This window comes from Thamnophis sirtalis, unplaced genomic scaffold (genome assembly GCF_051295495.1).
Source record: "Thamnophis sirtalis isolate CommonGarterSnake01/CBP01778 unplaced genomic scaffold, rThaSir2_p1.2 scaffold_15, whole genome shotgun sequence".
NCBI lineage: Eukaryota > Metazoa > Chordata > Lepidosauria > Squamata > Natricidae > Thamnophis > Thamnophis sirtalis.
Window position 1 is genome coordinate 42,281,566 of NW_028261395.1, and position 26,382 is coordinate 42,307,947.

Sequence of the window (26,382 nt, forward strand, 5' to 3'; positions counted from 1 at the left end):
AAATCTCCATTCCCTCCCCACTCCAGGGGAAGGATATTGCAAAATCCCCATTCCCTCCCCACTCCAGGGGAAGGATAGTGTAAGATCCCCATTCCCTCCCCACTCCAGGGGAAGGATACTGCAAAATCTCCATTCCCTCCCCACTCCAGGGGAAGGATTCTGCAAAATCTCCATTCCCTCCTCATTCCAGGGGAAGGATACTGCAAAATCTCCATTCCCTCCTCATTCCAGGGGAAGGATACTGCAAAATCCCCATTCCCTCCCCACTCCAGGGGAAGGATACTGCAAAATCTCCATTCCCTCCCCACTCCAAGGGGAATGATATTGCAAAATCCCTATTCCCTCCCCACTCCAGGGGAAGGATAGTGTAAGATCCCCATTCCCTCCTCATTCCAGGGGAAGGATACTGCAAAATCTCCATTCCCTCCCCACTCCAGGGGAAGGATAGTGTAAGATCCCCATTCCCTCCCAACTCCAGAGGGGAAGGATACTGCAAAATCCCCATTCCCATCCCATTCCAGGGGGAAGGATATTGCAAAATCTCCATTCCTTCCCCACTCTGGGGCCAGCCAGAGGTGGCATTTGCCGGTTTTCCGAACTACTCAAAATTTCCGCTACCGGTTCTCCAGAACCTGTCAGAACCTGCTGGATTTCACCCCTGGATTAAAGCTATTGTTAAGTAGTCAGCATTATGGTTGGGCAAATGTTAACAATGCCATTGTAGCAATCTTTAAAATCTTCAGCTGGCATGGAGATCCATCAACAAATGCTTTTCCCGTGACCTTTGACCTTCGAGGAATGGCATCTGAATTTGGAGTTGCCAACGTTTTTGATCTGGGGGGAAAAATTGCCTCCAGGCGGTGAATCTGGGCAGGTTGAGAAGAGCCACAGTGGGAGTTTCTGCCAGAACGACTTTTCTCAGAGTTTCTGGTTTTGGGGAAGGGAGAGGTGTCTCTTATATTTTGGTCTTTTGATAAAGAACTGGTGTTTTTAGCCATGGGAGTTGTGCAAAGATGGGTATTATTTACCTCTTGGTTATCTTCATAATGAGAAGTACAGTATATTTAGAATATATATATATATTCCTTCCTTCATCTCATCTCTCCCTTCTCTCCCTCTCTCCCTTGCTTCTTTCCATCTTCCATCCATCCATCACTTCCTTCCTTCCTCTCTCTCATCTCTCTCATCTATCCATCCATTCATCATCTATCCTTCCCTTCCTTCCTTCCATTTATTCCTCCCTCCCTCTCTTCCACCCTTCCTTCCTTCCTTCCTTCCTTCCTCTTTTCTCTCCCCCTTCCTTCCTTCCTTTCCTTCCTCCCATCTCTCCCATCATCCATTGATCTCCCATCAATCAATCCATCTCTTCCTTCCATCGACCCACCCACCCACCCATCTATTCCTTCCTTCCTTCCTTCCTTCCTTCCTTCCTTCCTTCCTTCCTTCCTTCCTTCCTTCCTTCCTTCCTTCCTTCCTTCCTCTCTCTCTTATCTCTCTCATCCATCCATCAATCCATCATCTATCCCTCACTTCCTTCCATTTATTGCTTACTTTCCTCCTCCCTCCCTCCCTTCCTCCCTCCCTCTTTCTTTTTTCTTTTTCTTTTCTCCCTCCCTCCTTCCTTCTTTCATTCCTTCCTTCCAATCATCTCTCCCATCCCTCCCTTCTTCCCTTCTTTTTTCTAAGAGCATTTTTTATTTTTTTTGGTACAGAACTTTGCCAGCCAGGAGAATGAAAAGGAAAACTTGGACCAGCGATTCCCCAGCCTATTCAAGAAAGGACGGAGGAAGACGGTGGTGCGGAACCTGGGAAAAATAATCCACTATTCCAAGCTCAAATTTAAGTTTCAGCCCTGCCAGGTGAGACCCTCACCCCCACCCACCCCCGTGTCAAATGCTCAAAGCGCCTTGAAGGGACTCTGGGTCGGTGTGTTTGTAGCCCATTGCTTTCTTCTGCTTTTTATATCGTTCCATTGTTCATCTTTATAAGCACCGACTGAAATGAATAAAAAGTTTTCCTTGTCTTTTCTTTGGCAGGAAGCAAATGACTGCTATCTGGAGCTTTTTCAAGAGTTCCTCTATTTTCAGTCGCTCGGCCCCAACGGACACAAGTATAAGGTAATTGAGGATTTGGTTACCCGTAACGAGAATTTACAACCACCTCTGTTTCCTGGTTCCATTCCTAGTGTTCCTGAGCACAGGATGGAAAGTTTCCCCATTAGAAAACCCCCAAAGCCAGTTGTGATGGATCATAAGAAGACTGGGCACTATCTAATAAAATGAAATTCAATGGTGAAAAGAGTCAGGTTCTACATTTAAGCAAGAAAAACGAAATGCACAGGTAGAGTATAGGTGGTACCTGGCTCAATAGTAGTAACTGTGAGATGGATCTTGGAGTCCTAGTGGACAACCATTTAAATAGGAGCCAGCCGTGTGCAGCAGCTGCCAAAAAAGCCAACACAGTTCTAGGCTGCATCAACAGAGGGATAGAATCAAGATCACGTGAAGCGTTAATGCCACTTTATAAGGCCTTGGTAAGGCCACACTTGGAATACGGCGTCCAGTTTTGGTCGCCACGATGTAAAAAAAGATGTGGAGACACTAGAAAGAGTGCAGAGAAGAGCAACAAAGATGATTAGGGGACTGGAGACTAAAACATATGAAGAACGGTTGCAGGAACTGGGTATGTCTAGTTTAATGAAAAGAAGGACTAGGAGAGACATGATAGCAGTCTTCCAATATCTCAGGGGTTGCCCCAAAGAGGGAATCAAGCTATTATCCAAAGCACCTGAAGGCAGGGCAAGAAGCAATGGGTGGAAACTAATCAAGGAGAGAAGCAACTTAGAACTAAGGAGAAATTTCCTGATATTTAGAACAATTAATCAGTGGAACAGAAGTTGCCTCCAGAAGTTACGAATGCTCCAACACTGGCGGTGTTTAAGATGATGTTGGATAAACATTTGTCTGAAGTGGTGTAGGGTTTCCTGCCTAAGCAGGCGGGTTGGACTAGAAGACCTCCAAGGTCCCTTCCAACTCTGTTATTCCATCAACTGCTGAACAATTCATTACAAAACCTTTTTGAGACAATCTCTGATAGGTTTTGGATTCATTCCATCTTCTTGGTCTCTGCCTTCCAGGAAACTGGACCTGGCATTTATTTTTTATCCGTGCAATGACCTTGAGAGGAAGCTTCACAGTTGAAACTCCAGGGGTTCCTCAAGCCAGAAACTTTGCTGCCTGGCTCTTACAGAAGCAGAAAGAAATTGTGCGTTGTGGAGGAGGGGTTGGTGCACAGTCAATCTCCCACTGGATCCATTTTTATCTTCTCGGTTTCTTTTCTCTCTTTTTTTTAAAACCTCAGTACTGGGTCCCCATTTGGCCTGAGTCCTGCTCTCCTACTACTCCCTGCCTCCTTCCTGATTCGATTTACCCCTCCTTTTCTTTTTTTTCCAAACTGTGTTTGCAATTCCTCCTTAAAGGTGTGCGACAGAAGGTCACACAGGGCGGGGAAAAAAACTGGAGTTTCACGCTTGTGATTCATTCGGATGACACAGACTGCGTGAGGAAATGCTTCTGTTTGTTGATGTTTTGGAAGGGTATTTTTGAAAGTTAGAATTCAACCTTTCCACAGTTGTGTCTTTTCCGTGCAGGCAATCCCCAATCCTAGCCCACCAATTTTAACAAAACAGACCTGGCTTTGAATAATGCCCCCTGGGATGCTTTCTCATCAGAAGTCTGATCCATCCTTAGATACACCGTGTTTCCCTGAAAATAAGACAGGGTCTTATTTTCTTTTGACCCCCGAAATAAGTGCTTGGCCTTATTTTCGGGGAGGTCTTATTATTATTTTTTAAAAAGAGTTTTTATTTTTAGACATAGACAAACGAAACATAAAACCATCTTCAATTACATACAGCGTGTCGATTGGTTAGAAGAGGATATGAGGATTTGGTGTTAATGGAGGATTTTATAAACAAGTAAATGAAATGCTAGCATGAGGTTATGGATTAAATCTTTGGCATAGTTAAGGATGAAAGATGTTTAAATAACTGTAGTCAACTAAAAGTGGAGGTATGATGATGTCAATATGGTAAACATTTGAGTTAAGATATTTGAATTAATATGAATTAATGGAAGAGATGCACCAAAACATGTTGTAACCAGCTGATATACTTTTTTATAATATATACTTGTGTTTTGTTTTTCTTTTTTTTTTTCTTTTTTTTTTTCCCCCTGCCTTGTTTTCTGTTTTTTGTCTTTTTTGTGTTTTGATTTTTTCTTTTCCCACTGGTGTGGGCATGTGTTGTTTATGTAACAAAATAAAAAAATTTAATTAAAAAAAAGAGAAGATTTTTGTGCCTCCTTTCCATAGCCCTCACTTACAATTTATATAAAATCACATATCATCAAGTCAAATATATATGTATACATTAATATCATTGTACATCATTTATTTGACCATAACTATTATTCCTTCATTTTAAATATTCCAGATATTGGATTTATTTATATTATAACAATTCGTTACATCATCTAAAATCTATACAATAATGCATCTTTATATTGTATTCTGTATCATTCTATAATTCTTGTATTACAAAATTCTCTAGTGTCTTTCATTTCCATGGTTTTTTTTTTATCTAAACACTGATAAAATAAATCCCACATCTTGTAATATTGTTCATCTTCTTGGTTCTCTAATTTCAAATGTCTTGTTATTTTTGAGGTGCAGGAGGAATGGTCACCTCATGGCTGCTGCTGTGTTGCAATATTTTTGGGGAGGGGTTATTTTTTAGCGCATGTACTCAAAAGCCCGATTGGGCTTATTATCCGGGGAGATGTTATTTTCGGGGGGAAAGGGTAGTCTGAGGTCTTTTCGTTGCCAATAAACTATACTTGGATATCCAGGCATGAAAAGCACCCAGGGGTGGGATTGAAAAATGTTAGCAACCAGTTCTCTGCCTGGTTGCTGGGTCGGAGCGCCATGGTGGGTGTGGCCTATTCTGTTTTCGAGCCTCCGGGAGGGCGAAAAACGGCCTTTCCCGGCTAGGGAGGCCAGAAACAGGTCCGCTTCTGGACTTCCGGAACTTCCGGGAGTCCTGTTTTTCACCCTCCCAGAGCCTCTGCGTAGGCATGCTGAATGGGCCATGTAGAGACTCCTGGGAGAGGAGGGGTGGGCGGGGCCAGCCACGCTTTGCAACAACCAGTTCCGCGAACCAGATGTAAAATTGACATCCGGCCCACCCGAACCGGTCCGAAGCGGCTGAATCCCACCTCTGAAAATCCCTGAATCAACTTGATAAAAAGAAGATTTGACAATGGAGATGATGTTAATTGCTGATTTTTCATCCTCCCGCAGGGTTTGCTGCCCCTGACGGAACTGCAGCTGACGAAACTGGAAAACGAAAACGGAGTTCAGGAAGATCTCCACGCTTTTCAAATTACAGGTGAGGAGAAATGTACAGGTGAGGGCAGACTGCATCTGAATCCTTGGCAAGCTGTCTGCAGCCCACAGACATCTGAATGCAGCTATCATGAAGCTCTTGCGACCTTCTCTTCTGCCTCTAACCATGCTGTTAGTTGCGAAGTCATGTCCGACCCATCGCAACCCCATAGACAATGTCCCTCCAGGCCTTCCTGTCCTCTATCATCCTCTGGAATCCATTGAAGCTCATGCTGACTGCTTCGGTGACTCCCTCCAGCCACCTCCTTCTCTGTTGTCCCCTTCTTCTTCTGCCCTCCATCGTTCCCAGCATGAGGCTCTTCTCCTGGGAGTCCTTCTTCCTTCTCATTAGGCGGCCAAAGTCTTTGAGTTTCCTCTTCAAGATCTGGCCTTCTAAAGAGCAGTCAGGGTGGATCTCCTCTAGGACTGACCGGTTGGATGGCCTTGCAGTCCAAGGGACTTGCAGAATAGATAGATAGATAGATAGATAGATAGATAGATAGATAGATAGATAGATAGATAGATAGATAGATGATAGATAGATAGATAGATAGATAGATAGATAATTAGTTTTTTATTTGCGAAGTCATATCTGACCATCGTGACCCCATGGACAACGTCCCCCAAGGCCTTCCTGTCCTCTATCATCCTCTGGAGTCCATTGAAGCTCATGCCGACTGCTTTGGTGACTCCATCCAGCCACCTCCTTCTCTGCCATCCCCTTCTTCTTCTTTTCCCCTCCATCGTTCCCAGCATGGGGCTCTTCTCCAGGGAGTCCTCCTTTCTTCTCATTAAGTGGCCAAAGTCTTTGAGTTTCCTCTTCAGGATCTGGCCTTCTAAAGAGCAGTCAGGGTTGATCTCCTCTAGGACTGACCGGTTGGATGGCCTTGCAATCCAAAGGACTCAATGTAGGAGTCTTCTTCTCCAGCACCAGAGTTGAAAGGCCTCCATTCTTTGGCGCTCAGCCTTCCTTATGGTCCAACCTTCACAGCCATCCATTGCAACTGGGGAAACCGTAGCATCTAACCATACCTGGGTCCTTCAACCCACTCCTCATAGGACTTGGTTTCCATGTTGGTCCCCAAATATTTGAGCAACATCTGTTTGTTTTAATTTTGATTAGTTTCCAGAAGCGTGTGGGCAGGACGCATAAACGAGCACCATTCACCGGCGTTCAAGAGAATCCACAATCTCTATCGGTGCTCTAATATCACACCCATTTAACTATTATTCATAGTTGCCGAAGACGTGCTCCTCTCAGGATGACTAAGGAACCGGTCTTGTTCTCCCAGGAAACAGTTTCCGCCAAGGATCATGATTCAGAGCAAGGGGAAGCACAGAGAGGGGAAAAAAAGAGAAGAGTTTGACAGGTTTAAATAATTGCTGAATTGCAAGCAGTAGCTCAAAGATGTGTTGGGTCCAGAAATCTTACTTGAAAAGGAGGGTGGGGGGTCCTGAGTTCGGTTCTCAGATAAATGGCGTGTTTGGCAACAGTTCTTCTGACCTAAGCTTTCTGACAGAGTAAAAAGCACATGCTTAGTCCCCCCAAACCCTCTTTTTATTTCAACGGCTGTGAATTGCGTTCATTCACAGCCCATAACGAGTCCCAAATAGTTTGTAAAGAGTCCGACAGAAGTCTGCCAAAGTCTTTCGGGATAAGGCTGATAAGCCCCCACCTTTATCTCCCTTGAAACGCTGCCAAAGACCTAATTGCCAATTAGCTTTGCAAGGGCCACACGGAGCACAGAGTCAAAACGGAGCTTCTGAATTTAAACTGACCAGGAGGAACGAAGTTGGTTCCTGCAAAGTCTCAGGTGCCTTGGCTCCTCCTTTATGTCTTATGGGAGGGGCCAATCATCTCCAAGCCTTCCTCCCGAGTCGCCTCTTTTGTCTTAACTGTTCTTGCCTTCTGGCAGCTCTGCGCATGTGTGCACTGGGAACAGGCTCCCCCTGTTCCTCTGCCCCATTGATATATCTAATTTTGAAGGTAGCTGATAACTGGCATACAGCCCTGGCCCCCTCTCTGCCTCCGACGCAGAGCCCTCATCAGAGCCTTCCCCAGACTCCAGGACTGGTCCATGTTCCTCTCCAACCTCCTCACTGTCCGAATCTGCTGCCAGCTCTGCAGGTTGTCAGCATACCACAACCACAGTCTCATAATTGTGGGAGAAACTTTTTATGGGGAAAAGATAGCTAAATTCTGAATTGGCTGTGCACTTTATTTAGGTTTGAGGATGCAAATACTCTTGTTCAAGAGTCCTTTGGAAGAAGCAAAGCATCTTTTCCCTTCCTTAGGGTCTGTTCGTTCTCTAGTCAATTTCACGTCAGGGCTTGTCAATTTCAAAATTCCTTTCAGAACTGGCAATACAGAAGCTGTCTTATTAAACCCAACTCTGTTTATTTCTCCATCTTTCTGGACCAGGTCATTTCGTGCTCTTTTTAAGCCATCTTCAGTGTTAGGTAAGCTCCCTGTTGGGAGAGCGAGTGCGTTCAGCGAAGCGTTGTGAGAGTTGTGTTGGAGAACACACAAACCAGCATACAGAGACACTGCAGTTTAAATAGGCTTTTACTTTCGTGGAAATAGAGGTATCAGAGTCCATCAAACAGTCCAAGTCATACACGGATAAGACAGTCAGTCATCGACGTCTTTCAGTTAAGGGATAATCCAAATAACATAGTCCAGTATCATATTATCAGTTCAGTACTCAAAGTTTGCTAGCAGTTGCAAAACTTACAATAGCTCATGGCGCTTTCTAACAGCCATCTTCCAAAACACTCAGATCAGATCAGCCCAGCATCTAACAAACAGAGAGCTAACAGTCGTTCTGGCTCCCTCTTATGGCCGATTGAGGAAAACAGCAACCAATCACATTTTACAGTATGATTTAAGGAAACAGATACAACATTGTTACATGATTTATATATTGCCAACCCAACCGCTAGATTATATTCCTAACATTCAGTGTGGGTTACCTTTTAAAATCCTCAACAGCTGGGGGCGGTGTGTGTGGCTACGAAGATGAAGAAATAACCTTCTTCAGAGGGTTGGACTAGAAGACCTCCAAGGTCCCTTCCAACTCTGTTATTCTATTCTATTTTATGCCTTCCATTTTTGGGGTGGGGTGGGGGGCAGTCCATGCAAACCAAAGAGGCCGAAATCTCAGATCGACACCCTGCCTAGGGGCAGTGGAAGAGGAAATATTTCCTTCTAGCTTGAGATAACATCGCCCTTTGGAACGAAGGCAAGCCGTCTGCAGCCCTACCAGCTGTTTAAAAATTTTTAAAAACCCAAAACTTTCTTTTTAGGCAGAACGGCCTGATGGAAATTGGGTGTGATTTTTTTTTTTTTTTAGACAGCGAGGGGGGAAAGTTCACAACCTTTTCCATCAGCCCCACGGTGGCACCTCATAAACCCTGCCCTGTAAAAATACCAGGATCCAAGAGCCAGGTGGCTCCGCTCCAATATTTGAAATATTAGGACGGTTCGAAACCTGAGCTGGTGATTCAGAATCGTGCTATTACATCCGGCACAATTCCCCCCTGGTTTGTGTGGCTGTGCCATCAATCTTTGGCCCTCGTGAGATGTTCCCAATTTTCTTGACTTGAACCCTGAGCCCTGTCTAACAACGCGGAATTCAATGTAGAGAAAAGTAAAGTCCTACACTTAGGTAAGAAAAAAAACAAAACGACATATATAAACTGGGTGAAACCAGGCCAGTGGTGGGTTTCAAACATTTTTCAAACCTACTCTGTGGGTGTGGCCTCCTTTGTGGGAGTGGCTTGCCGGCCATGTGATCTGGTGGGAGTGGCTTGCCGGCCATGTGTTCTCTCTCTCTCTCTCTCCCTCCCCCCCCCCTCTCTCTCTCTCTTTCTCTCTCTCTCTCTCTTCCTTCCTTTGGTCTCTCTGTCCCTTTTTTCTTTTTTTCTTTCATCTCTCTCTCACTCTTTTTCTTTCTTTTTTCTTTCTTTCTTTCTTTCTTTCTTCCTTTCTTTCTCTTTCTCTCTCTCTCTCTCTCTCTCTCTCTCTCTCTCTCTCTCTCTCTCTCTCTGTCAGTCTGTGTGTGTGTGTGTGTGTGTGAGTAGTGGGTTTCAAAAAATTTTGGAACCTCTTCTGTAGGTGTGGCCTGCTTTCCGGGTCCACTGGTGGAACCTCTTCTAACCGGTTCGGTAGATTTGATGAACCGGTTCTACCGAATAGGTGGGAACTGGTAGGAACCCACCTCTGAACCAGGCTTAATAGCAGTGACTGGGAGAGGGACCTTGGAGTCTTAGTGGACAACCAGCTAAATATGAGCCAGCAGTGTGCGGCGGCTGACTTTGTAAACCACTTAGAGGGGGCTGTAAAGCACTGTGAAGCAGTATATAAGTCTATATGCTATTGCTGTTCTTCCTTCCTTCCTCCCTCCCTCCCGCTCTCCCTCCCTTCCTCCCTTCCCAGTGGTTAGAATACAATATTGCAAGCTAACTCTGCCCACTGCCAGGAGTTCGACCCTGAATCAATTGGCTCAAAGTTGACTCAGCCTTCCGTCCTTCTGAGGTGGGTAAAATGAGGACCCAGGTTGTTGGGGGCAAAAGGCTGACTCTATAAACCGCTTAGAGAGGGCTGTAAAAGCACTGTGAAGCGGTATATAAGTGCTATTCGTTTCTTCCCTCCCTCCCTAATAATATTGGTTAGAATGCAGTATTGCAGGCTGACTCTGCCCACTGTCAGGAGTTCGATCCTGACCGACTGGCTCAAGGTTGACTCTCAGCCTTCTGTCCTTCCGAGGTGAATAAAATGAGGACCCAGATTGTTGTGGGCAAGAGGCTGACTCTGTAAACCGCTTAGAGAGGACTGTAAAAGCACTGTGAAGCAATATATAAGTCTAAGTGCTGTTGGCTCCTTCCTTCCTTCCTTCCTTCCTTCCTTCCTTCCCTCCCTCCCTCCCTCCCTCCCTCCCTCCCTCCCTCCCTCCCTCCCTCCCTCCTTCCTTCCTTCCTTCCTTCCTTCCTTCCTTCCTTAACATTATTGGTTAGAATGCAGTATTGCACTATGAAACTTCAGGAAGTTCTCTGCCTCAGTGTCCCCAATGTTGGCACAATGTGAGAGAAAAGTTTCTCCCAACAGGGAGGCGAATTAATGATTCCCTCTTTGTGTTCAAACACAGGGGCACTGCCAGGCCAAAGTACTCATTCCGCCGATAACGGCTTGTTATGACGGTTTACGGCAGTCTGGGCTTATCTTGGGAGTCCAAACATGGCTGTTCAGGCCCGTAATTAGTTTGATTAAGAGGGCAGGGACAGGAAATGATTAATGTTTGAGCCAAGGTCTGAATCCTCCGGTGGGAACTGGTGTGCGTCTGAGCAGGGTTCCTATATTGACCATCGGGGCTGGGTAAAGAGACCAAGAGGTGATCCAGCTGGGGGGAAAAAACTGACACTGATAGGCATCCTGCTTCTTGGAAGCTTGCCCAGGAATCCATCTTGAATGAGAATTATAGCTTTTTCCAACAGAAAAAAAAGTCAAATAAGAGAGTACTTGATTGGCAACAGTTCATTTAGTGCCCATTCAAAGTTACGACGGCACTGGAAATAGGCGAGTTATGACCATTTTTCACACTTACGACCATTGCAGTGTCTCTACAGTCACGTGATCAAAATTGAGGCGCTTGGCGACCGGCACATACTTATGACGATTGCAGTCTTCCCGTCAAAGGGTCATGTGATACCATTTTATGACCATGGGGAAGCCAGATTCACTTAATGACCATGTAACTCACTTAACAACCGCAGTGATTCACTTCACAACAGAGAGAGGAAAGGTCGTAAAATGGAGGAAAATTCACTGAGCACACGTCTCACTTAACAACATAAATTATGGGGCCGGTTGTGGTCGTAAGTCGAGGATCTCTGAATATTGATTACCGTATTTTTCAGAGTATGATCTGGAGTATAACACACACCTTAGTTTTTGGGGAGGAAAAAAAATATCGGTGTCTGCCTATCGGCATCCGTGGTATTCATCTGGGTAGCATCCTGTCAGTGTGTGAGAGAGTTGAGAGCTGTATGGAAACAAACTGCCTTTGCTGTGTGAGCAACAAGGAAGGAGACAGCAAGGAGCCTGGGCGTGGCTTGTTCTGTACTAAAGCTGCATGCTGATATCTGAAACTAAAACTGAAAGTGAAACTTCTCTCCTCTGCTGAACTACCACGTTGGAAAATCTGCTTTTGGTATTGTATATTTACTTAATGTGTTATATTATATATAAAGAGAAGTTATTGAATCCTGCTGAATCAGTTACCTGTGTGTGCTTTCTGGATGTGATTGCTGCTGCAAACTCGACACCTCCTTGCAGCAAATAGCAAACCGCCAGGTCAGCTTCAGCATGTTATCGCAGCCTGATTCAGCACGAGCAGCTGATTGGCGGGTGGATTTGCCTCCCGGAATACCCCCAATCAGCCGTTCCAGGCTGCAAGGATTGTCACAGACCATCGCCTCCTCTGTGCCTCGGGGTTTTGGCCACATTCGGTGTATAAAACACACCCAAATTTTCACCCTCTTTTTGGGGGGGTGGGGGGAAGAGTGCATCTTATACTCTGAAGAATACGGTAATTATTTCAGGCGGGAGGTAACAGAACAGAAATCGCTTGGCTATAAATTTGGACTGCCCCACAATGCTTAGTTTTTATTTCCTGTTTTCTCTCGTGTGACTTGTATTTGTGGTTGGGAAGGGAGGCTAAGCTGTACCCCAGCAGGCACCCAGCAAAACCCAAAAGGGCTTCGGGCACTGTGAGTAAAATAAATGGAGTTTCAGACAAGGTGAAGTTGTGTCAACACAGAGAGGCTGGAGATGGAGGAAAAACAACTTCAGGGGTGATAGGACAGCCGACGTGTTTAACTTTGCTAAATTCCTTTCATCTAAAGTTGAGTCTTTCTTAAACTGTGTCCACTGTAGCTTTAAATGACCTTCTCCTTAAAAAAAAAAGAGGACAGCACAGAATTTCAGCAGGAAAAGCGTTTCCATCTTGTTCTGAGGGGTTAGTTTTCTATCTGCAGGAATATATATATACTTTGGGCTTACTTTAAGCCCAAAACCCAGCCTGAAGATGGTGAGTGAAACCTCGCTGAAACGTTGCCAAGACAATCTCACTCTTATACGGGAAAAGACACAATATATTCGTAGATTTTCATGGGTGTAGGTCAGTGTTTTTCAACCTTTTTTGTGCAAAGGCACACTTTTTTCATGAAAAAAATCACGAGGCACACCACCATTAGAAAATGTTAAAAAAAATTAACTCTGTGCCTATATTGACTATATATAAGGTGTTTTTTCATGAAAAAAATCACGAGGTACACCACCATTAGAAAATGTTAAAAATTTTTAACTCTGTGCCTATATTGACTATATATAAGGTGTTTTTCCCACGGCACACCTTACACTATGTCACGGCACACTAGTGTGCCGCGGCACAGTGGTTGAAAAACACTGGTGTAGGTATGCTGGTCTTGTATTCGGGTCTTTTCCCGTGTAAGAGTGAGATTGTCTTGGCAACGTTTTGGCGAGGTCTCACTCGCCATCTTCAGGCTGGTGTTTTTGGCTTAAAGCATGGTCAGAGCTGCCGTCTTTCTATAAATCTTGGTGGGGGTGTGTGGAGTGCTGGCTTTATTTCAGTAAGTGGATTGATTGGTTGGTTGTAACACGATTAGTAGATTGGTGCTGATTGGTGCTGGCTGTGTGTCCGTCGTTGTTTTGTGTTGTAATGGCCTGGGTGGTTGGTGGGGCTCGTTTATCGACTAGGGCTGGTTTCCAGATGTCTGGTAGGCGGGAGGTATCGTCACGTTTATTCATGTTGTGGGGGTGTTTCTCTATTTCGATAGATTCCATAATTATCCTCTAGTTGAAGTGTTCAGTTCTGGAGATTAATTTGGTTTCTTCAAATGAAATGAAATTAATTTTGAAGGAACCAAATAAATCTCCAAAACTGAACACGAAATAGAGAAACACCCCCACAACATGAATAAACGTGAAATATATATCTTGTTGTATTCGGGTCTTTTCCCATGTAAGATTGAGATTGTCTTGGCAACGTTTCGGCGAGGTCTCACTCGCCATCTTCAGGCTGGTGTTTTTGGCTTAAGGCGTGGTCGGAGCTGCCGTCTTTCTATAAATGTTGCCAAGACAATCTCAATTTTACATGGGAAAAGACCTGAATACAACAAGACCAGCATACCTACACCCGTGAAAATCAAACTTGGTACACCAATGACTTGCTCTCTGGAAACAAATGCTGAGGCGGTAAGACATCCCTAGGGGTGTTTGTTCTGTTAAGATGCAGCCTGTTGTGCCTTAAGATGGCTTCTACTGTACTGCCGTAAAGTGGCTTCTATTGTATAGTGCAGTGGAGTTGCCATGATAACGGCTTTACAGTACTCCACCAGGGGGCTCCAATAAATGAACACCATGCCTCTCTTGCTCTCCTAGGTCCCCTGCTCTCCCCCCTGACCATCTACTGCCCCAGCCAGGCTGAACTGAGGCACTGGCTCTACCACCTGGAGAAACAGATCAATTTAAGCGGAGGACGCCCAGATTTGCCCCTGGAAACTCAGGTGAAGATCTAGACGGGAACTGGGAGATCAGCTCAAACTATGGCGCTAACGCCAGAGCTTGCAGATGGCATGGTTGGGCTGTGCAGTGTGCCCTGAATATAGGTTAAAGAGGGAGGGAGGAAGAAGAGAGAGACAAGGGAGGGAGGGAGGGAGGAAGGAAGAGAAAAGAGGAAGGGAGGGAGAAGGAGAAGAGAGGAAGGGAGGGTGGGAAGGAGGGAAGGAGGGCAGAAGGAAGGAGGGAGGGAGAGAAAGAAGAAGGGAAGGGAGGGAAGGTGGAAGGAAGAAAGGGAAGGAAGGAAGAAGATAGATGAGGGAGGAGGAAGGAAGGAAGTGAGTAGGGAGAGAAGAAGGAAGGGAAAGAGGGAGAAAGGGAGAAGGAGAAGAGAGGAAGGGAGGATGGGAGGGAGGGAGGGCGGAACGAAGGAAGGAGTTAGGGAGGGAGAGAGAAAGAGGAAAAAGGGGAGGGAGGGAAGGAAGAAGGATAGAACAGAAGGAGGGAGGAAGAGTGAAAAGGGAAAGAGGGAGGAAGGGAAGAAGAGAAGGGAAGGAGGGTGGAAGGAAGGAAGCAGGCAGGGAGAGGAGGAGGGAGGAAGGAAGAAGAAAGAAAAGAAGGAAAGGGGGAAGGGAGGAAATGTCCACCTAAGGCTTATTCTAAGCCTCTTAAGTGGAGAGGAGAAGGATGGGATGGTTACTGTGATGATGAGATTTGCTCTCCCCTCTCCCCTTTTAGAGGGCTTGGACTCAGGGCCTGCTGGGGAAGGAGCAGCTGCGGTGGTCATTGCAAAACGCCCACGTGCAAGAATGGAAGGGCACCCAGCGCAAGTCCCTGGGCGACATCCTTTGCGTCTCCAAAGTCAAGTTGCAGCATTTACCTTTCCAGGTGCGGAGTCCTTCGTAGGAGGAGGATTGGGAGGGAGGGAGGGGATGAATGGATCTCAAGTGGGAGGGACAGAAATGCCATTTTCTTTTGGGACAAAACAATATCTATCTATACCTCTGTTCTGCTCTGCTCTCTTCTCTTTCTTTCTCTTCTCTTCCCTTCCCTTCTCTTCTCATTATTCTAATTCTAATTCATTCCATTACAATTCTTATTCTATTCTATTTATTATTCTTTTTTATTCTATTCCTATTCTAATTCATTCCATTCCATTTTAATTCAATTCTATTTCCTATTCTCTTCTCTTTCTTATTCTATTCTATTCTCCTCTCCTCTTTCTTTTTCTATTCTATTCTCCTCTTCTCTTTCTTATTCTATTCTATTCTAATTTCTAATTCTAATTTATTCCATTCCAATTCTTATTCTATTCTATTCCTGTTCTAATTCTAATTCATTCCATTCCATTTTAATTCAGTTCTATTTCCTATTCTCTTCTCTTTCTTATTCTATTCTATTCTCCTCTTCTCTTTCTTATTCTATTCTTCTCTTTCTTATTCTATTCTCCTCTTCTCTTCTCTTTCTTATTCTATTCTATTCTCCTCTTTCTTATTCTATTCTCCTCTTCTCTTTCTTATTCTATTCTATTCTAATTTCTAATTCTAATTCATTCCATTCTAATTCTAATTCTATTATTTTTATTCCATTCTATTCCTATTCTAATTCATTCCATTCCATTCTAATTCTTATTCTATTCTATTCTATCTCATCCTATTCTATCCCATCCCATCCCAATCCATACCTATACCTATTTCTGAAATTATATAACAATAATAAATCCATAAATACACAAATCCAGTCTAAACATCTAGCTGACTATACAGCCAATAGTAATAATAATATTCTTTTTCAACAAGCTCTGCATCCCGGTATGCGGATGGTGTGTCTCTTATTTATATGAAACACGGTCTTCTTTGACACCAACAGGAACAGCATCATCGCCTGTTGGTGCTCTATCCTTCTACCCTGGTTATTGTCTCTGAGGAACGTAACGGCCTCTACTTCAAGGTAAGACAAACCCTTTGCTTTTCGGCTCAAGGTTGACTCAGCCTTCCATCCTTCTGAGGTGGGTAAAATCAGGACCCAGATTGTTGGGGGCAAGAGATGATGACTCTGTAAACCGCTTAGAGAGGGCTGTAAAAGCACTATGAAGCGGTATATAAGTCTAAGGGCTATTACTATCTATCTATCTTCCTCCCTTCCTTCTTCCCTTCCTCCCAGTGGTTAGAATGCAGTATTGCACGCTAACTTTGCCCACTGCCAGCAGTTCGATCCTGACCGACTGGCTCATGGTCGACTCAGCCTTCCATCCTTCCGAGGTGGGTAAAATCAGGACCCAGATTGTTGGGGGCAAGAGATGATGACTCTGTAAACCGCTTAGAGAGGGCTGTAAAAGCACTATGAAGCGGTATATAAGTCTAAGGGCTATTACTATCTATCTATCTTCCTCCCTTCCTTCTTCCCTTCCTCCCAGTGGTTAGAATGCAGTATTGCACGCTAACTTTGCCCACTGCCAGCAGTTCGATCCTGACCGACTGGCTCATGGTCGACTCAGCCTTCCATCCTTCCGAGGTGGGTAAAATCAGGACCCAGATTGTTGGGGGCAAGAGATGATGACTCTGTAAACCACTTAGAGAGGGCTGTAAAGCACTGGTAAAGCAGTATATAAGTCTAAGTGCTATTGCGAAGGAAGGAAGGAGGGAGGGAGGGAGGGAAGGAAGGAAGGAAGGAAGGAAGGAAGGAAGGAAGGAAGGAAGGAAGGAAGGAAGGAAGGAAGGAAGGAAAGGGCCGTGGTGGCACAGTGGTTAGAATGCAATATTTGCAGGCTCACTCTGCCCACTGCCAGCAGTTCGATCCTGACTGACTGGCTTAAGACTGACTCAGCCTTCTTCCTTCCGACGTTGGTAAAACAAGGACCCAGATTGTTGGGGGCAAGAGATGATGACTCTGTAAACCGCTTAGAGAGGGCTGTAAAGCACTGGTAAAGCGGTATATAAGTCTAAGTGCTATTGCAAAAGGAGGGAGGAAGGAAGGAAGGAAGGAAGGAAGGAAGGAAGGAAGGAAGGAAGGAAGGAAGGAAGGAGTCGTGGTGGCACAGTGGTTAGAATGCAATATTTGCAGGCTCACTCTGCCCACTGCCAGCAGTTCGATCCTGACTGACTGGCTGAAGGTTGACTCAGCCTTCTATCCTTCGGAGGTCGGTAAAATGAGGACACAGATTTTTTGGGGGGTAAAAGGCTGACTCTGTAAAACCACTTAGAGAGAGCGGTAAAGCATTGCGAAGCGGTATATAAGGCTAAGTGCTATTGCTATTTGTTATATTCCCCAAACTTTGGAAAGCATAGAATTGCAGTGTAATGGCCAGCCGATAAATTTAATAAATAAAGTACATTTAATAAGAGTTTGCATTGGGAATTATTATTATTTTTCTCTTAAAGTTGTCTTTGGCTTTTTAACGGAATGACATAATTGGGGCCGCGTTGCAGCTTTCAGGATTTATATACGGTGTTCTGAGCAGCCAAAGATAATTGATCTTAAAATCCGTAGAATCCTAGAGGGATTATAGGGAGGGGCCTAAGGGGACATCTATCCAACCCCCTTTCCCCCTCTCCTGGAAAACAGCTCTGAGCGTCCAGCCTCTATTTAAAGATCTCCCCGGTTCAGGGTTCAGCCTGTTCCTGATGGGTTTAAAAAGCCGCGAGTTCGAATCCTGCCCAAGGACAACTCCACTGCCTCCTCTGTATGACGAGCAAAAAACCCAAATGAAATAGAATAAGAAATAGAATGTAGAATAACAGAGTTGGAAGGGACCTTGGAGGTCTTCTAGTCCAACCCCCTGCTTAGGCAGGAAACCCTACGCCGCTTCAGACAAGTAGCTATCCAACCTCTTCTTAAAAACTTCCAGTGTTGGAGCATTCACAACTTCTGGAGGCAAATTCTGTTCCACTGATTAATTGTTCTAACTATCAGGAAATTTCTCCTTTAGTTCTAAGCTGCTTCTCTCCTTGATTAGTTTCTACCTGTTGCTTCTTGTCCTGCCCTATGGAGATTTTTCCAGCTGAAAAACCGGCTCGGTGGCTAAGACGCTGTGCTTGTCAATCAGAAAGGCCGGCAGTTTGACAGTTCGAATCCCTAGGGGCCGTGTAACGGAGTGAGCTCCCGTTACTTGTCCCAGCTTCTGCAGTTTGAAAGCACGTAAAAAATGCAAGTAGAAAAATAGGAACCACTTTTTGTGGGATGGGAACGGCGTTCCGTGCGGCTTTGGGAGTTGAGTCATGCCGGCCACATGACCACGGAGACGTCTTCGGACAGCGCTGGCTCTTCGGCTTTGAAACGGAGATCAGCACAGCCCCCTAGAGTCGGGAACGACTAGCACATATGTGCAAGGGGAAACTTTACCTTTATAAGATGAGGCACAGATGAGACTCACCGTCACCACATAAACCTTCAAAAGTCCACTTGGGTTTGTCTTAACAAGCAGTGAAATCTGAACCGGTTTATTTTACTTTCCGCCTCGCCCAGCTGAATTTTCAGCAGTATTTTGCACTGATTCCCATCTCAGCTGGTTCCTCCAGTGTGCACAGGAGGGTAGACCCAACCCTTGGCAGGGGATGCCCTCGCCGGAGGCTCTCTATGGGATGGAGAGCATCCTGTCCCTTTAAAAGGGAGCAGGGGAGGGAAATAAATAAGCACCCGGCTTCTTTCATTCTCCTGGTAAGCCGATGTTGTCTGAATAGTTGTGGTTACAGAGCCGTCAGCAGGGTGGTGGCCAGCCTGCAGCTGCATTCCTTGAGCGGTGGCGCAAGAAGAGCGGCTCGGCGGCCCAGCCCGAACGGTAGCCTAGTTCTCACGGAGCCGGCCAGCCTATTTTTGAGTTTGCAAGGTTGCAAAGCTGCAGGTGACTCAGCCCCTGGCCGGACCGAGGCAGGCGTCTCTGGAACAAGGAAGCAATGGATAAAAGGGTGGGCACATGGCCCTTTTCTCAGCCCTGGTGGAAAATACGGGGGGGGGGAGGGGGGCAGTTTTCCTTCTCTTCCCTGCTGCTTCGTTGGTGCTATTTGGACTCACCCCAGATCTAGAGGGGGGGGAGGAGAGGGGGGGTGTCTTAGAATAGAATAACAGAGTTGGAATGGAGTAGGATAGGATAGGATAGAATAAGGTGGAACGGAACAGAACAGAATAAGGTGGAATGGAATGGAATAGAATAGAATAAGGTGGAATGGAATAGAATAAAGTGGAATGGAATGGAATAGGATAGGATAGGATAGGATAGAATATGGAATGGAATGGAATGCAGGATAGGAGAGGATAGAATAGAATAAGATGGAATGGAATGGAATAGAATGGAATGGAATAAAAATGGAATGGAATGGAATGGAATAAAAATGGAATGGAATGGAATAGAATAGAAAATAGGAATAGAATAGAGAATGGAATGGAATATAGGATAGGATAGGATAGAATAAGATGGAATGGAATAGAATGGAATGGAATAGAATAGAATAGAATAGAAAATAGGAATAGAATAGAATAGAGAATGGAATGGAATGGAATATAGGATAGGATAGGATAGAATAAGATGGAATGGAATAGAATGGAATGGAATAGATAATGGAATGGAATAGAATAGAATAGAAAATAGGAATGGAATAGAATAGAGAATGGAACGGAATAGAATAGAATAGAAAATAGGAATAGAATAGAATAGAATAGAGAATGGAATGGAATATAGGATAGGATAGAATAGAATAGAATAGAATAGAATAAGATGGAATGGAATAGAATAGAATAAGATGGAATGGAATAGATTGGAATGGAATAGAATAGAGAATGGAATGGAATAGAATAGAATAGAAAATAGGAATAGAGTAGAATAAAGAATGGAATGGAATATAGGATAGGATAGGATAGAATAAGGTGGAATGGAATACAGTGGAACAGAATAGAATACACTAGGCCAATAAAGAATTCTATTCTATTCTATTCCCATTCCATTCCATTCCATTCCTTACAGTTGCCAAGGACCTCTGCTTTAGATTTTTCCCCCCTTGCATTCATCCTTCTGCACACAAATGGACACTCTTAATTTGTTCGGTTTTGGGGGGAGCAGGAGAGAACTTTGTTCCTTCCAGCTGAATACGCCCCCCCCCCCTGAAAACCAGCCTCAACCCCACCTGCAAATTGCTGGAGAAGGGGAAAACAGCCTTGCAAGACTCTTGAAGGATTTGTAGTTGGTAAACTCCCGGAGGTATAAAGTCCTTTAGGCCATGGAAATTTTTCAAACCGGAGCATTAACTCTCAAAGTGTTGGCTTCAGACCCAAGGATTTAAGTCAACAATCATCAAAACAGCCCTAGAATCTCTGCAGAGCCTCTCTTGAGCGGGATTGGCTTTTAACTTTAAAAACAAGGGAGAGTTGTGTAAGAATATGTCACAATATGAGTTTTTCCTTAGATCCTGTCCAACTTCTGCGGTAGATGCACCGTTTTATGGGAGTCCTTAACTCAAGGCCGTATCTGGGGACAGAATTCCCATTGCTAAGCAAAGCGATATTTATATTGCACTAAATCAGGGGTCCTCAAACTACGGCCCCTGGGATGGATACGTGCAATGAAGGCTTGTGTTGCTGCAGAGAGTCTCCCCCTGCGGGGTCTTTTTGTGCCGGTCGGAGGGGGGCAGAAATTCCGACTTGGGGTCTGCTTCGGCCTCCTGGTGGGGGGCTTTGGAGGGAAGCATCGCTGGTTGTAAAGAGCCGGAGGGCCTCGTTCCAGTGGGGCTGCATCAGGGCCTGGAACTGGCTGACCATCTCAGCCCGCTGAGCCTCCAGGCGCCGGTAACCTGGCCTTGTGCTCCCGCAGGTCTTCCCTCTGCTTGGAAAGCCCATGCTCCTAGTCCTCAGTGAGGCGCTTCTGCTGAGCCTCCTCCTCGGCCAGATCCAATTTGAACTGAGCTGTTTTGCCAACTCTTTCTCCTGGTGGCTGCTTAGCTCCAGCAACTGCTTCCTGTGGGGGCCTTAAGGAGCCCGGGCGGGTAGGCGAGGAATAGCTGGCAGGGGAGGGGCAAGTGGAGATCGACAAGGCGCCCCTCGACATGAGTGACATCGAGTTGGTCATGCCCACCCAGTCACATGACCACCCAGTCACGCCCACCCTGCCGGTCATTAGGCAGATCGTATTAGTGGTTCGCAAGATTTAAAATTATGAATTTAGTGGCCCTCGAGGTCCGAAAAGTTGGTGACCCTTGGGCTAGATGACCTTTTAGGTCCCTTCCAACTCTGTTAATCCACCCTTGCTTAACCAGGCTGCAAAAAGGGGTTTGATTTTAGCTTGAAAAGTTGGATTTATGTGTTTACAGCTGGACAAGGAACAACTGTGTAAAATCCATCCAGGTGAGTTTTGGTATTTCAAACAGGGTCTGATTTTTCCACCCCCCTCCTACAAACAGGGTGAATTGCCTCTGAATGCCATCCAGGTACAATTTGAGGAAAACCAGAAGACGGCTTTTTTAATAGAAGGTAAGTCCCTTGCTTACATGTAAACTTGTGTGTGTTTGTGTGTGTGTTTGTGTGTGTGTGTGTGTGTATTTGTGTATCAAGAGTTTGCGGGTAATCCTCGACATTCAGGGCCAGAATTTCCATTCTAAGCAAGAAGATGGTTAAAAGGAAGCCAGGCACAGTTTTACAACCCTTTTTTGCCATGGTTGTTGCAGTCACTAAGTGAATCACATGGCCGTTAAGCGAACCCATCTTCCCTTATTGACTTTGCTTGTCGGAAGCTGGCTGGAAAGGTCACCAATGATGACCTGGACATAAAAAATTCCAACTCCTACCCTCAAAATGATGCTATAGGGCATTGCACACCAAGACAACTAGACACAAGGACAGGTTTTTCCCCCAAAGGCCATCACTCTGCTAAACAAATAATTCCCTCAGCACTGTCAAATTCTCTACTAAGACTGCATTACTATTCTTCTTCTGTTCCTTCCTAGTATCTATCTCTTCCCACTTATGGCTATATCCATGTTGCCTGTATCTTTCAATTTATATTGTTTTTATTTGTTTCCTAGTACGATTTGATTGCTTATTAGTAACCTATGACTATCACTAAGTGTTGTATCTTATGATTTTTGATATAGGCATTCTCTTTTATTTTTCTTTATTTACACTGAGGACATATGCACCAAAGACAAATTCCTTATGTGTCCAATCACACTTGGCCAATAAAAGAATTCTATTCTATTCTATATTCTATATTCTATATTCCATATTCCATTCCATTCTACTCTGTATTCTATTCTACTCTAATGTACTCTAATTCTCTTCTCTTCTATAGTCTATTCTACTCTACTCTATTTAATTCTCTTCTCTTCTATTATATATTCTATATTCCATTCCATTCTACTCTGTATTCCACTCTACTCTACTCTACTCTACTCTACTCTACTCTACTCTACTCTACTCTAATTCTCTTCTATTCTAATTCTCTTCTCTTCTGTAGTCCATTCTACTCTACTCTATTTAATTCTATTCTCTTCTCTTATACTCTGCTCTACTCTACTCTAATTCTCTTCTATTCTAATTCTCTTCTCTTCTGTATTCTGTTCTACTCTACTCTATTTAATTCTCTTCTCTTATCTTATACTCTAATTCTCTTCTCTTCTAATTCTCTTCTCTTCTGTATTCTGTTCTACTCTACTCTATTTAATTCTCTTCTCTTCTATATTCCATTCCATTCTACTCTGTTTTCTATTCTATTCCTATTCCTATTCTATTAAAAAGAGACGAGGGATGGGGAAGATTCTGAAGGATCACTTCCTATCCAAAGATCCCGATCAAAAAAAAACCCTCCATTTGGGTTATGAACAAGACCTGATCTCTTATTTTTTCTAGGCCGGCTAATCAACTCCATCCGAGTGATCTGCTCCAGCTACGAAGACTACCAAGAGTGGTTATACTGTCTTAAAACCGCTCAGTTCCGCCATGCAGATTCTTCCCTCTCTGGATCAGAGAGTTTCTCTGGGTTGAAGCCTTCTCACCTGGCACAGGTAAGGTGCTGTTATCTGCCTGGTTTATAACACAATCCCGGATTATGTGTTTGAGGAGAATGGCTCTTTGTTTCCTTGCTTAAAAGCTCTTCCTAATAACTCTGCCCAGTAGACGTGGATAAGCCAATTCCTCTTAACCCAGAGAGAACTAAGGACACACAATGACATCATTCATTCAGCATCACAAATACACCATCTTTGGGCTTATTGTGTGGGTCGGACAGTGAAAACACTTCAAAGCTCAATTTAGGTCAATTCCCAACAGCAGAAGGAGAATTATTTTGGCCTACCACTGTTGTGGCCCATACATTTGGCTAATAAAGAATTATATTCTAATCATAAACAATTCTATTCTAAAGAAGGGTTATCAATCAAGGACCACTGTAATCTCTTCATAAACTAACCCCCTTAACCAGTGGTGAAATTCAAATTTTTTTACTACTGTTTCTGTGGGTGTGGTTTGGTGTGCGTGGTGTGGCTTGCTGTGGCAGGGGAAGGATACTGCAAAATCCCCATTCCCTCTCCACTCCAGGGGAAGGATACTGCAAAATCTCCATTCCCTCCCCACTCCAGGGGAAGGATACTGCAAAATCTCCATTCCCTCCCCACTCCAGGGGAAGGATACTGCAAAATCTCCATTCCCTCTCCACTCCAGGGGAAGAATACTGCAAAATCTCCATTCTCTCCCCACTCCAGGGGAAGGATACTGCAAAATCTCCACTCCCACCCCATTCCAGGGGAAGGATACTGTAAACTCTCCATTCCCTCTCCACTCAGGGGAAGGATACTGCAAACTCTCCATTCCCTCCCCACTCCAGGGGAAGGATACTGCAAAATCTCCATTCCCTCCCCACTCCAGGAGAAGGATACTGCAAAATCTCCATTCCCTCTCCACTCCAGGGGAAGGATACTGCAAAATCTCCATTTTCTCCCCACTCCAGGGGAAAGATACTGCAAAATCTCCACTCCCACCCCATTCCAGGGGAAGGATACTGTAAACTCTCCATTCCCTCTCCACTCAGGGGAAGGATACTGCAAACTCTCCATTCCCTTCATACTCCAGGGGAAGGATACTGCAAACTCTCCATTCCCTCTCTACTACAGGGGAAGGATACTGCAAAATCTCCATTCCCACCCCACTCCAGGGGAAGGATACTGCAAACTCTCCATTCCCTCCCCACTCCAGGGGAAGGATACTGCAAACTCTCCATTCCCTCTCTACTACAGGGGAAGGATACTGCAAAATCTCCATTCTCTCCCCACTCTGGGGCCAGCCAGAGGTGGCATTTGCCAGTTCTCCGAACTACTCAAAATTTCCGCTACCGGTTCTCCAGAACCTGTCAGAACCTGGTGGATTTCACTCCTGCCCTTAACGTCTGGCTCTTCTTCCTCATTCTTTGAAGGCTATGATTGCATTCTTTCACCGTGCCAATCATTCAAGGGTCTTTGATCTTCTGTCCGTTCCCCCCCCCCCCGCATCCTCCTCCTATTTTAATTTCTTGCTTGGTTTAGTTTTCAGGAAGCGGAAGAGGGTCACTCACCTCGGAGGGCAGAACGAATTCCTGGGCTTCTGCTGGGAAGGGGGCTACGTCCACCCACCACTCCCAAACCAGTACAGCTTCTTTCTCCGAGAGACAATCGGTCGATGCGATGCCGGACAATCGGTTAGCTGAAAGCTCTCTGCCACAACCAGTTTGCGTAAGTCGTGCGGATTCGAAAATTGGGTGGTGGGCTTGATGGGCGGCTTCAACGCCGTGGGGTCTGTGGGAAGGGGGGGAAAAGTCAAGTTGCTTTGCGTTCAAGGTTCCATTCCTTGGTTGACGCTTGTCTTTCCCGTAGAGCCCATCCACTATCAAGCATTCCTCTTCAACAATTTTGAGGGCAACTTAATTTTTAAAAAATCAGGCAATGGAAGAGGGTAGAGGTGGGAGGAATACTTAGATTGGACATCCAAGAAATAGACGTAGACAGAGATTAAGGAGAGGAATTTGGGAGGCAAGTCAAAAAAAAAAAAAGAGCATAGCAATTAAAGTATTGAAGCGGGCAAGAGACGATGGATAGGTGATTTTATTGTTTATTGTTGTTGTTGTTGTTTTAGTATTTTTTTTATTGAAAAATTTGAAAAAAAAACTTTTACAAATATTTACCTCCCTCCCCCTGGAGTCTGGGGGAGGCTCTGAAGAGGGCTCTGTGTTGGAGGCAGAGAGGGGGCCAGAGCCGTCTGACAGTTATCAGCTGCCTTCAGAATCAGACATCAGTGAGGCAGAAGAACAGCTGGAGCCTGTTCCCAGTGTTTGCATGCGCAGAGCTGCTAGACGAAGGGAACAGCTAAGGAACAAGGGGTCGACTTGAGAGTGAAGCCACAGGTGTTTAGTGAATGGCCGCTCCTGGAGGAAACAAAAGAGGAGCGAAAGGGGAGTGGAGTTTGCAGGAGACAATTAGTTCAATTCATTCGGGGGAAGATCTGTTCTTGATTTCCTGTCAAGTAATTGCTGCTACAGCGTGGCATTTGGAAGATATCGGCCTGGCAGCTCTCCAAGCCTGATAAGGTCTGTGGTTGTAAATCCACCCTTGAAAGTCTGTTTGCCGGGACTTGGCTGGATGCGGATGAGAGGAATTCGCATCAGCTTCATAGAAACGGGGTTTTGTCGGGACAAGGAGTCTGCTTCGTGGTTTGGTGAAGCCTAAGTCAGAATACTTAAATTGTGTCCCTCCTCTTGTTGCAGTGCTCGGGAAAGCGAGGGACGGGGATGCCGAAAGCCGAGGGGCTGAAAAGGAAGGGGAGTTCCCGAAAGTCCAAAGGGAAGGGTGTCCCGCCACCTCAGCAGCCCCAGAGCCACCGGGAGGACCCCGAAAAGAAAAACTCTGTCCCGCTCACCTCGAAGCACCCGCGTGGAGAAGGCGTCTCCCCTGTGTACAACGAGCCGTACTCGGCGGCGGTACAAGAGGAACATCCCGCAGTCCGCCCGCTGCACCTGGACTTAAACAATGTACGAGCAGCGGAGGATCATCGCAGGATTTGGGAAGCCCTGCTTAGTGGGCCTGGGGTTGAGGAACATCTGGAATGGCCCTGCAAGTGGCCTTCGCAGCTGGATTTCTCATCCAATGGACCTTATTTTTTTGTCCCTTCTGCAGCTGAAGCCGTGGAACGTGCCGAGAAGTCAGACCTGCCCTGCTCCCCAAACCCTGGAAAATATCTCTCTGTCGTCTTCCCCCATGTATGCTGACCCCTACACGCCCAATTCCCCCTCCTTGCATGGGGTTGCAGGCTCCTACTTCCTAGAGGTGAGTGGGGCCAAGTCAGCCAGGGGTGTCCAACTCAATTTCATTGAGGGACGCACCAGGGCTGTGGTTGACCTGGGAGGCTGGGCGGGCGTG

The 26,382-nt window shown here is 45.3% G+C and overlaps 1 protein-coding gene across 1 annotated transcript in view; it reads left to right on the plus strand.

Annotated features, from left to right (window-relative positions):
* Positions 1–26,382, plus strand: part of PLEKHN1 (pleckstrin homology domain containing N1) — a 60,529-nt gene that overhangs the window by 31,267 nt on the left and 2,880 nt on the right. The window contains exons 3-13 of the mRNA XM_087702474.1: positions 1,713–1,859; positions 2,037–2,117; positions 5,359–5,446; positions 13,904–14,028; positions 14,759–14,908; positions 15,890–15,970; positions 21,406–21,475; positions 22,850–23,004; positions 24,517–24,702; positions 25,731–25,994; positions 26,140–26,289. Coding sequence (XP_087558600.1) covers positions 1,713–1,859; positions 2,037–2,117; positions 5,359–5,446; positions 13,904–14,028; positions 14,759–14,908; positions 15,890–15,970; positions 21,406–21,475; positions 22,850–23,004; positions 24,517–24,702; positions 25,731–25,994; positions 26,140–26,289 — 1,497 coding nt within the window. The remainder of the gene's footprint in view (positions 1–1,712; positions 1,860–2,036; positions 2,118–5,358; positions 5,447–13,903; positions 14,029–14,758; positions 14,909–15,889; positions 15,971–21,405; positions 21,476–22,849; positions 23,005–24,516; positions 24,703–25,730; positions 25,995–26,139; positions 26,290–26,382) is intronic.